Genomic DNA, 17953 nt, shown 5'->3' with positions numbered 1-17953 from the left:
GGAAGGTCTGCCAGAAATGCCCATTTAATTTAAGCGGTGGGCGGCCACAACACAAAGATAAATTATTTTAACATAAAAGTTTTTGTTTATATAATATATATATATATATATATTTATATATATATATGCCTATATAATATAATATGAATGTGTGTACATATGTACATACACACACACACACACATACAGTCATGGCCAAAATTGTTGGCACCCCTGGAAAATATGATCAAAACTGGCTGTAAAAAATAAATCTGCATTGTTTATCCTTTTGATCTTTCATTCAAAAAATTGCCAAAATTCTAACCTTTCATTGAAGCAAGAGAATTGAAAGTGGGGCTAAATCACATTATGAAATAAATGTTTTTCTCCAAAACATGTTGGCCACAATTATTGGCACCCTTTTATTAAATACTTTTTGCAACCTCCTTTTGCCAAGATAACAGCTCTGAGTTTTCTCCTATAATGCCTGATGAGTTTGGAGAACACCTGACAAGAGATCAGAGACCATTCCTCCACACAGAATCTCTCCAGGTCCTTCAGATTCCCAGATCCATGTTGGTGCTTCTTCTCTTCAGTTCAGCCCACTCATTTTCTATAGGGTTCAGGCCAGGGACTGGGATGGCCATTGCAGATCTTGGTTTTGTGCTCAGTGACCCATTTTTGTTTTGATTTTGATATTTGTTTTTGGATCACTGTCCTGTTGGAAGATCCAAACATGGCCCGTTATAAGATTTCTAGCCCCGGCTGTTAGGTTTCGATTTTTTATCTGTTGGTATTTGATCCAATCCATGATGCCATGTATCTGAACAAGATGTCCAGGACCTCTGGCAGAAAATTAGGCCCACAGCATTAAATATACAGCAGAGTATTTCATTTTACACATGGGGTACTTTTTTATCCCTGTGTGCACCAAACCCATCTTAAGTGTTTGCTGCCAAAAAAGCTATTTTTTTGGTTCCTCTGTCCATAGAACGTTTGAAAAGTACCTGACACAACTGGCACTTCAAACGGGACGGGTTCTATGGTCAGATGAAACAAAAAAATAGCTTTTTTGGCAGCAAACACGTAAGATGGGTTTGGTGCACACAGGGATAAAAAAGTACCCCATGTGTAAAATGAAATACTCAGCTGTATCTTTACTGCTGTGGGCCTAATTTTCTGCCAGAGGTCCTGGACATCTTGTTCAGATACATGGCATCATGGATTGGATCAAATACCAACAGATAAAAAATCGAAACCTAACAGCCGGGGCTAGAAATCTTATAACGGGCCATGTTTGGATCTTCCAACAGGACAGTGATCCAAAAACAAATATCAAAATCAAAACAAAAATGGGTCACTGAGCACAAAACCAAGATCTGCAATGGCCATCCCAGTCCCTGGCCTGAACCCTATAGAAAATGAGTGGGCTGAACTGAAGAGAAGAAGCACCAACATGGATCTGGGAATCTGAAGGACCTGGAGAGATTCTGTGTGGAGGAATGGTCTCTGATCTCTTGTCAGGTGTTCTCCAAACTCATCAGGCATTATAGGAGAAAACTCAGAGCTGTTATCTTGGCAAAAGGAGGTTGCAAAAAGTATTTAATAAAAGGGTGCCAATAATTGTGGCCAACATGTTTTGGAGAAAAACATTTATTTCATAATGTGATTTAGCCCCACTTTCAATTCTCTTGCTTCAATGAAAGGTTAGAATTTTGGCAATTTTTTGAATGAAAGATCAAAAGGATAAACAATGCAGATTTATTTTTTACAGCCAGTTTTGATCATATTTACCAGGGGTGCCAACAATTTTGGCCATGACTGTATAATATAAATATAATAATATGAATGTGTCTGTGTGTATATGTACACACACACACACACATATAATAATCTTCACATATATTATATATAAAAAAAACTTTGATGTTAGATGCGATTAATCGATTTGACAGAACTAAATTTCATTTTTAAAGTTTAAATCTGCTCGCCTGTGTCTTAAAACCTATTGAGCTTCCTACCCGGGCAGCACATGCCCAAAACGCAGCGCGCATAGCCCGATCTCATGAGAAAACGTAACAGTTTTACGTTTTGGTGAATTCATCTAAACTTACGATGGTTTAAGCATCAAGAACCTCATTTAAATAATTCGAAAACGTAGTAACGTACGAATGATTTAATTCGCCAAAAATTACATAGTTACGACCTACCATTGAGACTATGATGTTTTGCGCACACTGTATTGTCTTTCAATGATGCTCAAAAATCCTGCAATTGATGCCTAAAAGTGCTGTACACCATGCAATGATTGCTTTCTTAGGCTCGTGCAGCCAATGTATCAATCCTGCTGACTCGGAATGATATGCTGTTGAGGTAGGCAGCTCACTTCGCTTTGAAACACGTGCTTTGCCTCTGCGGTGAGTCGATACCCGGACAGTGGCGCACACTCCTCCTCCTCCTCCAGCGCGCATCTTCTGAGGCACCAGGAAACTTGCCGCTTTCAAAACTGTCATACAGTCATGAACTGGACACTGCTCGTGTTCGGTAGTGTGTGCTTACTGGTCCTGGTTGAGGACGCGTTCGTACAAGGGAAGCGCGACGCGCGAACATTAACTTTCTCTCGGACTGCAGGCGGACACTCGAGACGTAGACGGGACACCTGGACTGGACAAACGCGTTTCACAGCATGCAAGACTCCACTGTCTCCCAAAGACCAAGAGATTCTGCTCAGCCACACACACGAGGTGAGAACGAGACACTGACGTTCACAATCCAAATGCAGTATGTTTTTTATGCTGTTTTTTTTTTTTTTTTTTTTACTTTTGACATTGAGATGAATGTCAAAAAGTGACCTAATTTACCTGAGATCATACTACATTTATGGCGACCACGTTTATACCCGTGTTAAAATAATTTCTATACATATTTACTAACAGTTAAATATTCGATGTTTGAATAATATTTTAGTCATTTTAAAATAAAGTTGTAAAAAAAAATTGTACATTTGATTTTTTGGACTGAAATGCTGTTTTGGACACTTTCCTTTAATATATTTAGGAATAAGAGCCTTGATATATGTACAGTTCTACAGGTTTGGAACAACACAAGGGAGAGTAAATTATAGGAATTTTTATTTTATGTAAACAATTCATTTAATTGACAGACTGAACAGTATATACATATCCATAAGTATATGTGCAAGTCTGTCCTCTGGTGTTTTTTCCCCAGACGGGGTTTCATGGTGATGATGGATCCAGTTTTACCCTCACATGGGTTGGAGATGGAACTGGGGTTAGTCACTCTTGCCAATTCATAAAAAGGATAACAGTAACTAATAGATATTGATAATATGGCTGAACATTGCAGCATCTGTCATATTCAGTCATTACATCAAATTGTTCATGATAAAATGTCAGTTGTTTAGTGTGTGTGTGTGTGTGTGTGTGTGTGTGTGTGTATTGTGAAATCATGCAGAAGTAGTGTGAACCCTTTTCTGTCCATCTCAGGTAATCCTGGTCCTTTCCACACTCAGCGCTCTCTCAGATTCATTTTATGAAGGTGGTTCGACGCGCCTTTACAGGAGGTCAGTGGTGCAGTTTTTACCTGTTTTACCAGTTTTGACCTGTTTTACCAGTTTCGACCTGTTTTACCTGCAGTTTTACCAAATAACATGGAGCTTTTACTGGTGCTTTTACACTTTTACATTGCTTGGTTATTGGCCTAGCCAGCTATTTACAAGATACATTTAGATGCAACCAATCAGGACTTCCTTACTGATAAGTTGAACCTTTTTTACAGTGATGACTTTGGAAAGTCTTTTCATGATATCTCCCATGCCATCAACAACACATTCATAAAGAAAGAATTTGGGATAAGTGCTGGACCTGGGAACCCTCAACAGGTAAATAAATGTGCTAACATTAAGTCTGTAGCCATGGCTTTATCTCTGAGAAAGCCACTTATCAAACTTTTCTCAACTAATTCTTATTAATTAGCTAATAAGTAATAGATATAGCAGATTAGTAATATGACATTTGGTCAGTAACACTTTGTGAGTGGGCATAGTTGTCAATTCGTGGGAAATATGTTTTTTTCCATTTGACACCAGAGAGATACTGTCCAATCAGAAAGGGACATGATGACTGTCTCAAGATAGCTCATGGTTTTAACAGACATTGCTATCGACATTGCTATTAGTCACGTAGTGTCAAAACCCACAACAAACCACAAACGACACCTTTTTAACTTCCTATGAAGTGGGGTTGGTGTGAAGCTAGTTTCCAGCTGTTACCATTGTTCTTTGGGACCCTATATATTTCATAGGGTTGTAATTATTTTCACCAGAATTATACACTTTTTGTTGCCATTACAGGTGATTCTAACAGCCAACCTGCCTTTCACGGAGACGCTAGGAGGAGTTATTCTTACGTCGATGGATGCTGGTGTGACGTTTAGATCAGTGCAGCTTCCATTCCAGCCAGCACAGGCCATTCAGTTCCACTACCAGGACCCAAAATACCTTGTGGTCATCAGCATTGATGTGCGTAAGGTTTCCCGTCCTGCTTCATTAAGCCCCCTTAACAGTTTGTGAGGTCTTTACAACCCCCCTATTGCCCTATTGTATTTGTACTTATTTGTCTTTTTTTTATCTCTCTCTTTAGGATGGGCTATGGTTCTCACAAGACTTTGGGAACAGTTGGTCTGAAGTTCATGAAGGAGTTCACACATTCACATGGTGAGAACACGATCATGATTAATCGATTTGACAGCACTTCCAGTACAAATATATTAGTGCTGTCAAATCGATTAATCATGATTAATTGCATCTAACAAAAGTTTTTGTTTAATATGTGTGTTTATATATATTATTATATTTATATGTATTGTATATATATATACGTTTCTGTGTGTGTATACTGTATAATAACACACATATATATATATACATATATGTGTATGTGTGTGTGTATATACATATACGCACACACACACACACACACACACACACATATATAAAATATATATACAATAATATATAAACATATTTTGTAAACAAAAAGTTTGGTTAGATGTGATTAATTTGTGATTAATCAATTTGACAGCACTTATATATAAATTATATGTATAAATATATATATACACATGTGAATAAATCAGTTTCATTTCTGTAAATATGATTTTTTTTATTCATTTCAAAAGGGGATCTGGAATTACTCTTTTCTTCAGTTCCAGCCCAAAAGGAACAGGTGCCTCTAGTTTTTTCCCAATAAATCATCATTAGACAAGAATAATCAGAGATACATTTTTTTCCGTATAGCAGAAAGATATTGGTCATTCAATTTAATGCTAATGTATTGACTTTACACATTAATTAACTCTATTCTTTGTGTTTGAACCAGTGGAGGCAGCGAGACGAGGCGAGCTTATTCTGAGACGGACGCAGGATTTTGGCCAAACCTTTGCCACCATCGCCAAGAACATCTTTTCTTTCGGATACATTGGTGGCTTCCTGTTTACCTCAGTCATGGAAAAACTGGTGTGGATCATCATTACAGACAACATGCGCACTCAAGCACGTGTTCACTCTCACGGACACACTCCGTGTTGACCACCCTTTTTCACTGTACCTTCTGTAAGAATCATCATGGCGTGTTTGATTTATGAGATGTTGTGTTTACAGGGCTCTCCCCGTGTCATCTATGTGTCTTCAGACCAGGGTGACCATTTCAGAAAAGCTCAGCTACCATCAGCCACTACAGAGCAGGTGCGAAGAACACACAAGCTTGAACACACTTATGATACAAATGTTAAATAAATTTTTATTTATAATGAATTAGTTATACATAAATAATGGATTACTAATATTATTTAATGTATTTAGAATTATTTGTTATAAATAACATATGATTGATATTATATTATAATTGCTTAATACGTATTAATATAATTAAGTGTATTTATTTATTTATTTATTTTTCATAAATATGTTTGGGGAAATGTATCTTGTATCTTGGTCCTGCTGATTTGGCAGAAAAAAAAACCTGCCACAACCTCTCACAAAGATGATTCAAGAGCTACACACACTCACAACACTGCGCAACTCTTTAACTCACTGTTGATGTCTGTTTGCAGTTCTACTCCGTTCTGGACGGCGACGAGGACATGATCTTCATGCATGTGGACAACCCTGGAGGTTCTGTTTCACGCTTTCTAACTTCATCCATTCCTCTTTCTCCATAACTGTCAAAGCGGTAAAAGAGAAGTATCCTTATTATTTAACAGCTCAACCACTGTTGCTGTCAGTTTAACAGTGTGGAGTCAGGACTTGTCAAGCGAGTTCCACTTTGTGCTGACATATCATAGAATGTCTTTGCACAAGTTGCTAGACTCTTTTGGGTCAGTGTGCACGCTATTCATCTTTGAGTCTGGAGGTCTTTGTGAAGCGACGATCACTGGAAACAGATAAGAGTGAGGATGGTGTAGTCTTTCAGTCAGGCCTTCGCTGTCACACTAGAGGAAATTGCACACAAATACACCCTTCATTGTATTTACATGTATGTATGATACATGGTTCAAGTGAAGAGTTATCTTATTTCCCATCATGCTTTTACATGTTTCTCACTGGACGTTCGAATCACTTTTTGTCACATGAAGCCGGTTAGATGGGTTTGCGGTGTGTGAGGAATGATGCTTATGGCTGATCTCTTATCTCGTCTGAGAGAAAGCTGTGTCAGCGGAGTGTTTGTGTGTGATGTGATCTCACCATGCTTACAGAAGACACATATTTTGGGACAATCTACACCTCTGATGACCGTGGAATCCTGTATTCTAAGTCTCTGGAGCGCCACCTGTTCGGCGGGGAGGGGAAGAGCGATTTCACTAACGTCACGTCTTTGAGAGGGGTCTATCTCACAAACAAACTGGAGGAGGGTATGAACATTTGTTTCATGTTATTTCAATCGTCCTTAAAGGGTTAGTTCACCCAAAAAAAAAAGTTCTGCATCAAGGATGTACATCTGAGCTTCCGTTTATCATATTTAGTGAGAAATGGCTCAAGCTTCATTCAGAATATCTTCACTTGTGAATGAAAGGCTAATGGGTTTGGAATAACATGAGGGTGAGTAAATGATGACAGAATTTTTATTTTTGGGTGAACTATCGCTTTAAGTACCAAATAGCCAATCACGATTGTAACGGTGCTGAAGTCATCACCTCTTGGGCCGCAGATGGACGCATTCGCTCAGTCATTTCGTTCGACAGAGGCGGCCGATGGAGATTTCTGAATAAACCAGAGAATGTGGATTGTCCAGAAAACTTGAAAAAGGTAACAACTGAGGACTGAGTGAAGAGAAATTTGATGAGCACAGGTTTCATTGCTCAGTTTCCTGTTCAAACAGGAAGTTGAGGAAGACCATATTGAACATACTTTTAAAATTAGCCAAATATTGGACGAACATTTTACAAAAGACAAAGCCTATTTTAAAAACGTTTATGAAAACATTGGCGTATAGATTAGCCTCAAAGCTTTTGACGACTAATAGAAGTAGTGATTGATGTTTTCTTCAGTATTGTGATGTATATCCTAGGATTATCAAAAAAGAAAAAATGTAGGGGAGGTACTTCTAGACTGGATTTTCATTTAATGCAGACTTAAAAGGTTACTGTAAATGTGTGTTCCAGTGTAACCTGCACATCCACGGAGAGCACAGTCACTTCAGCGGGATCACTCCCATGCTGCCTCTCTCTGAACCCACCGCCACTGGTCTGGTCATCGCGCATGGTACTAGTCACTCCCCTCTATCTTCAAAGCTTCCACCTTGCCCAGCAAACTGGTCTAAATGTTAAATGTCTCCGCAGGCAGTGTCGGAGACTCCATTTCTGCTGCCCGGCCAGATGTGTACGTGTCTGGGGACGGAGGTTACACCTGGTGGGGGACTCTGAGAGGACCTCACCACTACAGTATCCTGGACTCTGGAGGCCTGTTAGTGGCTGTGGAGGCGCATAGAGACAGACAGATCAGCTCCATAAAGTAACACTATCACTTACCCTGTTGAAAATGTCAACAAATATGAAGTGTCATATTTCGAAATGTAATTTGTGTTTGCTGTCGTGTATTACAATGTATGTTGATGTTTTCAGGTTTTCCACAGATGAAGGACAATGCTGGAAGACATATAATTTTACAGGCCACCCGATCTTCTTGGCAGGACTGGCATCAGAGCCAGGCACTAAGACAATGAATATCAGCATTTTCGGCTACCGCCCAGATGATGATGATCAGCCCATGTGGGTGGCTGTCACCATAGACTTTGAACACCTGCTCACCAGAGAATGTAAGAAACTTTTGAAGAATTATGGGCAGAATTAAAATACTGTAATATGTGTCATATGAATATCATTAAGGCTCAGACCAACGTTTGGGAAAGTTACTTTTAAAAGTATAGTTCAAATGGCGGATCTCGCCAAGACCCCGCCTTGGTTGCATCTGGACCGTCCGCGGGACATAATTGCGCTATTTTACAAGGGAAGACAAAAAACTTTGAAATGACTAGTTACCTTGGCTTTGTCTTCATGGTGCGAGTTTTGATTATTAGATAGTTGTTTGTTTTTAGTAGCTTTGAACAAAATATAAAAAGGGTCCATACTTTTCTTAAGAGATAAACCCTGCACCTCCTGTATGTTTCCTGAGTCCCAAGGTCTTCTATGTGTCATACACAGGTGTCTAAAGTATATAATAGCCTGATAAAACATCTGATCCTATAAGATACGCCGTGTACTGGTTCGTTAAGTTCTCCGACTATCAACTTGCGGTTACTGCATTAAAAATGGAAAAATTACAGTTCCTAGATTTTTACTATCTCTCTGAGTTCTGGTTTGTTGCTAGGTGGTTGTGTACTGCTCAAGTCTCTTTAGTCAATTAATAATTATTATTTTTGTAAGAAAACAAGATTTTTTCACCAGTTTTATCATCTCCCAGGTGAAATCAGTATGATTGCTTAGAAAATGAACACCATTGCTCACACCACTCAATATCATTCATATCTGTGCCACAGATGTGGCAATTTAAAACATAGGTTTAGGGGTTTATTTAAATTGTCATATTTTCCTAGGTGGTGAACAGGACTATGTGAAGTGGTTGGCGCACTCTGACTACGACTCTGACCCAGAAACAGACGGATGTCTCTTGGGCTACAAGGAGACATTTAGAAGACTGAAAAAACTTTCAGCATGTAGAAACGGGAGAGGATATGTAGTCAGCTGGCAGCAGCGCCCGTGTCTTTGCACTAGAGAAGACTTCATGTGGTAGGAAAAATGGCAGAACTCTTTGGTTTGGACTTCTGCTTGTACCCAAAGGGTTTTCTGAACATCTATCCTGTCAACAGTGACTATGGCTTCTATCGACATGAAAACAGCTCGGAGTGTCTCCCACAGCCTGACTTCCTGAATCAAACACAGGATATTTGCTTAGATGGGGAGCAAGAGGACCTTCAGACTTCAGGGTGATAAATAAATACATCTTGTTTTCTATTTCAAACAAATTCCTTAACTCATACTCACACCTCACTGTTATGATTATACCACTGTGTCAAACAGGTATCGTAAGATTCCCGGCGATAAATGTGAGGGAGGTTTCAGCCCTCCGATAAGAAACGATGCTTTCAAAAATAATTGTGGGAAAGACAGTTCACCTACTTCCACAAATTTGCAAACTGGGAAATCAGTAAGTAGTCCATTTCTGAGAATTATTCATTCATTTTAGGGTGGCCAAAAACATTCAGTCATAAAAATCATTTTAAAGACATTTTGGGCCATTCTTTGAGGATAAATGAAATATAAAGAGCATAAATACTTTCAATAATTAAAATTTGCTTACGCAATATAAACAAGACTGCTGTATTTTGGAATCAACATGGCTGTCGCTCAGCTGCATATGTGATATTTTCAATAGTTCAATAAACAAAATGTTAATATTGAGAAACTTACATTGTGGTCCCAAAATCAGTTACTTTTGGTCTGTTTCCCCCCCCCCCCATTTTTTCATTCATAAAGACTTGTTTGCTGCAACCTACATATATAACTGCAGATCGAGTCAGATAAAATTCCCTCCCTCCAAAATGCACAGACTAAAACAAGAAAAATATATGACCCTTTAATAAATGTTGATACATTTATTTTCTGTCTTTTTATTTGCAGCCAGGCATGCTGGTTCTCATTGTGGTATGTACTTGTGTGGGGGTCATCGGTTTGATTATTACTGCAGCTTTAATAATCACTTCAAGGAGAATAAACTGTAGGCAAAGGTAAGGTAACATGAAAAAACTATTTCATTGTCCTGTGTTCGATATTACATCCATTTAAAGCCATGTTTAGTATCTGACATGCGAATTTCCTTGCAGAAGTCACATTCTCTTCTGGTCATATTCTGTCCCCTGCAGGTCACCCTCGTATCGCTTTTCTGCTCTGCAACTCCAAGAAGACGATCTGTGTGTTAGCTATGAGAGCAGCCCTAATGCTAAAAGAAATGGTTTCCAGGACCAGGAGGATTCAGATGATGTGAGCCTGATTATATTATCATCTCTTGCATCCATTCAGTTTGGCTGTTTATATTTATTTCAATTTGAACGTATAATAACACACCCCTATTATTTCCTAATTAATGCCTATTATTATTGTTATTATTATTTTGCTTTCACTTGCTGAACTTTTTACCTTTTCTTTAGGATCTCATCGAATGAACAACAAAAGTTGGAACAACTCGAGATTTGCAGACAGAAGTGAAATTTTTCAAATGAATCTCTTCTCAACCCCAGGCACTGTAAAAATGAACGGCTAGAAATAATGTTGAACTGAAAATTATATCTTGCTGCGGTTTTTTGTTTTATGAAGTGTCTTATAGGCACCAGAGGATAATGTATAATTACGAGTGAATTTACCTTCACACTCTGTATTTTGCACTGGAATCATTCATATTCCCTCAGGCTGCTGCTGGCAATCCTCCTTGAGTTTTGGGACTATGTATTTTCAAATAGACCAATCTACTGTTTTTAACTTGTAAATAAATAAAAATGCATTTAAACAATCTGCATTATTTGTGCTCTTCCAATCATCCACATTTAAATAATTGTTTTATAACACCATATTAAGTATATTTATATTTCAGAGTATATAATCATAAAATTATTGGAAGTTTTTTTTTTTAATAGCTTCATATAGAATAAAGTAACATAGTGCAAATTGCTCTACCACTGTAGCTAATACAATACCACTATTGAAGGAAAAATTCAAATGACAAAGAGAAAGAGACCAAAGAGTTGTCTGTCTTTGAAAACAAATAAACCACACACCTCACATGAACATCATATTCACCTCTCACCTCCTCGGTAACACATACTCTCGAGCATACACTACATACTACACTACACACCAACATGCACCAGACACACATCTTGGTTACGCTTTATTTTGAGGTGTCCTTCAGTGTATATACATTTAAGTTCTCACTAATAGTAAATGTACTTATTATTGTTAGGGTTAAGGTTTGGCTCAGGGTTAGTTGCATGTAACTGTGCATAAATGACTGTTATTACTATAGTAACTACATATAACATGTGTAACAGGGACACTGTAAAATAAAGTGTTACCCACATCTTTACTAAAACACAAACCTGACTCACGATTCAAGAATATTATAGCAACACAGGGTAGGCTATACGATAAAATTATTTAAAAAAATGTATGAATTACACCATATAAAGAAAGTACGTACCGGTAGTACATTGTCTTTGAATCGCGTTGTCTAACTATATTGAGTGTTTTTTTCAGTCCATTGACTGTGTATTATTATTGAACATATTCACATATGCTATCTACACTAAAAATCTATAATTTCCTATTTAAGCATAGCTTACTTTAGTTTAACACAACATCTATGTCGTTAAATGTAAAACTTTGTCCAAATACTAAAGTACCTCGGCTCAACTGATTATTAATGGACTGTCTACGCAGGTGGGCGGGCCTCATGTAGGACACGCCCCCACAGTGACGTTTCATTCTCAAACACACGTACACGCTCCTCCTTGCATGCGAACCCGGATGTGTCGGGATATTCAGCGCTGTGTCGCCGTGGCATCCAGGTAAAGTTAGTCCTTCCTATTCTCCTCTACTTTATTCAATATCTCTCTAATATTAGGTCAGCTGGGTTACATGCTGTTCTTGAATTCATATAAAATTTTCTCTGTTTGAAGGTTTATTGTTGTGTTTTGGTTTTATGCTAACGGCTACTGTCACTTAACAGCTGTCAACTAACACAAAAACAGTTTAATTCGCTTCTGCCGTCTTTGTCAGGCATAATAAGAGGTTTTCAGGTTGTATGTGTTTGTTTTACAACATAAGTCATGAGCTGAAGTTAAAGCTAACATTCAGTAACACTGTTTTTGTTGGATGGTTAATTAGCTGATGTGGACCAGAATCGTTTTCAGACATGACAGTCATTACATCATGATACAATTCATTTATTATTATTAAATTTTTATTAATGGCCAATGCTGATAGTGATCTTAATAAGTTTAATGCTGAACACTGGTTTTACACATTACTTACTTTTAATTGACTAAAGTAGTTGAAAACAGAAATTGTGCCTGGCTGTTGGTTTGGTGGTTGTCTTTTTCCCCACAAACATCTTGAGAATTTTGATTAAATTCCTGTTGGTAACATTAGTGTTAAATATTTAGGAAATTCAGGCTTTTGTTATATGATGATATTTGATCTCACATCAGTTGTCTGGATCTCAGTGTGGTTACAGGTGCTTGCTTGCTGAGCCATCAGGATGATGCGAGCCGGAGGTTTGTTCCCTTTTCTTTCAAACTTTTGCAAGTATATATGTAACCAAAGGCAAATATTTTTTCAATTGCCATTGACAATGTTTTGGGAATGTGTGTGACAAGAATTGCACTAATCATCATAATCCAGTAATTGTTTACCTTACAAAAGTATTTTAAAAAAAAAGTTAAAATAAAGTATACTATAAATTATAATTTAATATAACTATGGTGAATTAAGCTGAAGCCCCTCTAAAAAAAGGCCCAGTGACGCCCATGACTTGGACTTCAAACGTTTAAATGGATAGTTCAGCCAAAATTGAAAATGTTGTCTTTTCTCACTCACCCAAGTTGTTCCAAACCTGTATGAGTTTCTTTCTTCTGTTGAAAAAAATAATATATATTTAAAGAAGGGTTTTCTAACCCAATAGTTGAAAAAAAAAAATACTATGAAAGTCAATGGGTGCCGTCAACTGTCTGGTTACCATTTTTGGGTGAACTATCCCTTTAAGAATATGCTAATTTTGGTTTTGACAATTTAAGTTTCTACATATTTGTGTTATTCTCATTGTACTATTTCCATTAAACATTGTTTTCCCCCTTTTTACAGGAGTTTTGAAACTCACTGTGCTAGTTTCTATTTTTTTTCTGGCTGTGTTCCTGGCCTTTGAGCTATTAGAGAATCATACGAATCTTAATATGGGGAAAGTCTTTGGTGAGTTCATCTTCTGCAGCATCCATTACACACACAGTTTCCTGTTAGCAAAGTAAACGAATTGGCCTGTTTAGTTAAAGAATAGCTTAGATTTCATTTTTCATTGTTTGACATGGCACGTTGCTATTGGCTAATCGACATCTGTCTCTCTACAGCACGATATGCACCTGGAGAGACCGTCCGTGAGTACATATTTACTGGTTGTCTTTATGAGAGTTGAGGAGCTCTATTCCTTGATCCTTCCTAGCTCTTCCTGAACTTTTGTTTAGAACTTCAAATAAAATTGAACTAGAAAATGCAGGTATAATATTGGAATAAAATGGCAAACGAAGCTGTGCACAACTCAATTATAGCCTTGCATATTAACGCAGTGTGTGTGTGTGTGTGTGTCTGTGTGTGTGTGTGTGAGACATGAATAGTATGTAGGTGTAAGATTCCTGATCAGGGACAATGTCCTGTGTTTGTCACACTGGTGCCGTTTACTTAGTAGTTTGATAAAGTAGGTGTGTTTAGGTGTGGTCTTTTTATAATTGATTTGAGAAATGTGTCCCAAGATAAAATAAACAGTAAGACTTCATTCGGCATGAAGATCTGGCATATGTTTACACAGATAAGCGATTCATAAATAGCCTAGACAGAGGGCAAGACCATGCCTAAAATTATTTTCATTAAATAGGACAGACATCTGTAATGTGTGTATTGACGTTGTTTTCAGCAACCAGGCCACTGCGCCACAAATGCGGCCTTTCTAAATCCTGTCCCGAGGACCATTTCGCCTTTAAGATCACCAGTGGAGCGGCCAGTGTAGTCGGCCCAAAAATGTGTTTTCAGGACAATGTGTAGGTTTTACACGCATCTTATTGTTCAACACTATCCGTAAATACAAATCCTGACTCCTGCATGAATTCTAGCTGGGTGTATCATGAGAAGAATTTGACGGATGCAGTTTGAACTCTTTCTTTTATCAGATTAATGAGCGGAGTGAAGAACAACATTGGACGTGGTATAAACATCGCATTGATCAACGGTACCGCCTCCTTTTTGTCTTCATGTATTTTAAAGTCATATCCAGTAGATACTGAGAGAAAATGGAGTGCATCAATACACAATCTTTTTACAGGGAAGACTGGTGAGATGACCAAGACTGATTCCTTTGACATGTGGTCTGGAGGTAAATCTGCTTCTACACTCCATATCTGGTTTCCACATGCAGATTTTGCAAGTGCGAGTGATTCAGTCACTAGTGCATAGCACTTTCTCAAAATTATGATATGTTTGCGCCAGCTCTACATCTTCACCGGCATCATGTCGACAGATGATTGTTTGATTATGAAGTAGATTTGAGACTATAGTTTGAATGAATCCCTTTTCTTTGCATGACACATGGACATGACAGAATAGCTCTTTCTGCATCATCCTGAACATTGTATAAGCATTTGTTTCATTTGTCATAGAATAGTAGAGAGGCTCTCGGGAGTGCGTGTGAATGTCACACACTTTTGAATTTCCTGGCAAAAAACATCCAGAGTCCTTAACATAAAAATACAAAAGTCTACAGGCTTTAATAGACAACCCAGGATGTTGGGGAATGTCTTGTTTTTTTTCAAGTTTCTTTACAAGCTGTTCACACATTGGCTATAAAAAAGTGATTAATACATGAACATTCTTACATATAGCCCCTTTAAAAATTGAAATAATTACATTCCATTATTCCAGGCATTTCAAAAACTGTTCTTCAGCATTCACACTCTTCATGACCAATGACTTTTACAGTGGTTTGATTATGGGATGTTTTTTCTGAAAATAATTTTTTTTACTGACAATTTCTACCTGACAAAATATTTGAGTGCCTGATCTAACTAGAATTTTTTTTTTATATTATAGTAATTTCAATGACTTTTCACGTTTTTAAAATGCCCTCATATGGTTTTCAAAGACTGGGAAAACGTATTCTTAAATAAAAATGACAGTTGTTGACTGAACAAAAAAAATATAATTCTTTTTATATCATCTTGCGGCCCAAGTGTGCTAAGGCCCATTTGTTGAGAACCTCTGTATTAATTTGGCTCACAAGAGACTGATATTAATACCAGTTTCATTGTTAAGAGCTCGTTTGTAGTAGGTATGTGAATTTCCCTTTCAGTCGCTTACAAAACGTAACATTATTTTAAATATTAATTTGAAACGTTCATTCTTGTCTAGATGTGACCTTGCTCATCAAATACTTGAAGGAAATAGAAGATGGAAGCATTGTCATGATGGCCACTTTTGACGATCCTGCAACAAAGTGAGCCGCTTCACTACATTTTTGGTTCAAACCTTTACAGATCTGTCTCGGTTTGTCTATTTATTGCATTTATGATTATGTACAGGCTAAATGAAGAGGCCAGAAATCTGATAGCAGATTTGGGCAGCACAAACATCAGCATACTGGGCTTCAGAGATAACTGGGTGTTTGTTGGAGGCAAAGGGATCAAGACAAAGAGCCCCTTTGAGCAGGTAAAGCTGCCTTATGTCTTTTTTCTTCAGGCTGCATCCTACACTAATGCGGGAGCATGTCCTGTTCATATTTGATATCAATGTAAGTATCTAATAAACCATCTCATGTGTCTCCCAGCACATCAAGAACAGCGCAGACACCAACAAATATGAAGGCTGGCCTGAAGTTTTGGAGATGGAAGGATGCATTCCAATGAAACGCGAGTGAAATCAACTTCTCACTGTATTTAAATAATTTAGCATTTTCATATACAGCCTGGAGAAGATTGAAGAACACGCAATTGAACGTATGCAATGTTTGATTGGCATTGACAATGTCGAAAGTAAGAGTAGACTAGACTTTAAATTTGAAGTCTTAAATCTGACCATTAGAGATCCTGAGTATTTGCTGCTCTATATTTGTATTTATTTAACAGGGTTCCCACTCTTTTTGAATATCCACTACTTCCATTCAACGATCACTAGATAAGGATTTGAAAACTCATTTTAAGCGGATTCAACTAACAAAGAGCAATATGTCGCCAGTGAAATATTTTACAAATGAAAATAATTATAAAAAGTTATATTTACCTTAGAGAACTCCACAACTTCACTAATTATTGTGAATTTTCCAGCGTTGAAAATCACAATTTTAAAATGCCATGCTTGTGGGAAGCCTGATTTGTAGGTTTTATTGTTCTAACTGGTCCATAAACAGCAATTTTTCTGCCATTTGTGAGGCTCCAGTGTCATAAGGAAAAGAGATATTGAACCAAATTTACTTTTTATTTTTTTCTCCTAGAAAATTAAGGTAGAGGGTTTGCTCTTTTTTTATTTTGTATTTATCACTGCACTATGACACTCTAAATGTTGATCAGACTGGATTGATATAAATGGCCGATGGGCTGCTGTCACCAAAATGTTTTATTTTACTTATTTCTTTTTTTTATTTTGTAGGTATATTTATGTTTCTACTGTCAACGGTATTTTGACTGTTGGGCTTTATTACTGATGGAAGATAGTGAATAATATTTTATTTTTTATTATGAAACTGCCCATATCTCTGGTGTGATGGGATAGGTTTTTTTGTGTGTTTTTTTTTTTTTTGGACCTTCTACTGTTAAACTACTGTCTCCGGTTGTATGCTGTTTGTTTTTAAAAAAAAGCTTTTGGGAATGTTGTTACATTTGGGGGGGTCGTCGCATTCAGATCCATCAGTTCTGTTGATAGTTCATCTGGTATCTGCGTATTCTGAGATTACTTGAGCAGTACGTCTAGCAGCTGTTATGTACCTACAGTTAGTGTTCATATCGAGCAATAATATCATACAGTATAACTGCTTTCATCCCTTATTGTGCCTTCTGTAGTAGTATTTTGCTTTCCTCCTACCAGGTAGTAAAATGTCCCACAATTATTGAGGAATTAGAATGCAAAACCATCATCGCTACTTGTTAATTTTATAATTCACGGCACAATTGTTACTATATACTGTGAAGTTGTGGAATGAAACCCCTTTCTTTTGTAAGAAGTTTTGTGTGCCTTTTTTTTTTTTACAATGATCAGATGCTAAGTGATTTTGTGTACGAGTTTTCTAAAGTTTTTGTGTGGAATTCTTGATGTTGCACGTCATTGCCTTAATATGTAAAGCTGTTTTGAGGATTTCTTTAGTCTACAAAGTAAATTTAAATCAAATGAATTGTGCGTTGTGTGATTGTAGTCTTTCCTAATGGCTCAATTATTATTATTTTTTAAATAAGTTTCATGTATAAAAAGAAAAGAAAAGTTGAGAAAATGGCTGTTGGTTTCATTCCTGGGTTATGTCTTACCTCTGTTTAGATTAAGGCTGAGAACCCCCAAGAATAACCCTAGCATCTGTTCTGCCTCATCAAAGCATGCTGCACACATCCAAATTGGTGCATGTGTTTATAAAGTAGATTGTAGATTCCTGGAAGGCATCCATTCG

At 37.3% G+C, this 17953-nt stretch overlaps 2 protein-coding genes across 3 annotated transcripts; both read left to right on the top strand.

Moving 5' to 3' along the window:
* The first annotated feature begins 2443 nt into the window (after positions 1-2443).
* On the top strand, positions 2444-11054 carry LOC307004075 (sortilin). Its single transcript, XM_079623021.1, has 21 exons — positions 2444-2723; positions 3208-3270; positions 3486-3562; positions 3778-3880; positions 4352-4519; positions 4641-4714; positions 5179-5225; positions 5379-5515; positions 5660-5743; positions 6112-6172; positions 6754-6909; positions 7206-7303; positions 7660-7759; positions 7837-8008; positions 8119-8312; positions 9090-9282; positions 9363-9479; positions 9574-9700; positions 10174-10280; positions 10416-10533; positions 10701-11054. The coding sequence occupies exons 1-21, from the start codon at positions 2499-2501 to the stop codon at positions 10713-10715; spliced, it is 2436 nt and encodes an 811-aa protein (XP_079479147.1). The 5' UTR covers positions 2444-2498; the 3' UTR covers positions 10716-11054.
* A 921-nt stretch (positions 11055-11975) lies between these two features.
* Positions 11976-17686, top strand: fam3c (FAM3 metabolism regulating signaling molecule C). 2 transcript variants are annotated; one of them, XM_079622788.1, is made up of 10 exons: positions 11976-12113; positions 12771-12821; positions 13408-13512; positions 13668-13694; positions 14228-14351; positions 14481-14539; positions 14633-14683; positions 15715-15799; positions 15885-16011; positions 16130-17686. In XM_079622788.1, exons 2-10 carry the CDS (start codon positions 12806-12808, stop codon positions 16217-16219), a joined length of 684 nt encoding a protein of 227 aa, XP_079478914.1. In that variant the 5' UTR covers positions 11976-12113; positions 12771-12805; the 3' UTR covers positions 16220-17686. The 2 variants fall into 2 exon arrangements, with proteins under 2 accessions (XP_079478914.1, XP_079478915.1); XM_079622789.1 differs by having other exon boundaries at positions 12034-12113; positions 12756-12821.
* The last annotated feature ends 267 nt before the right edge of the window (positions 17687-17953 follow it).

This window comes from Phoxinus phoxinus (assembly GCF_949152265.1).
Source record: "Phoxinus phoxinus genome assembly, chromosome: 9".
Lineage (NCBI taxonomy): Eukaryota > Metazoa > Chordata > Actinopteri > Cypriniformes > Leuciscidae > Phoxinus > Phoxinus phoxinus.
The sequence above is the reverse complement of the archived record's forward strand: the minus strand, read 5'-3'. Positions and strand labels throughout refer to the sequence as shown.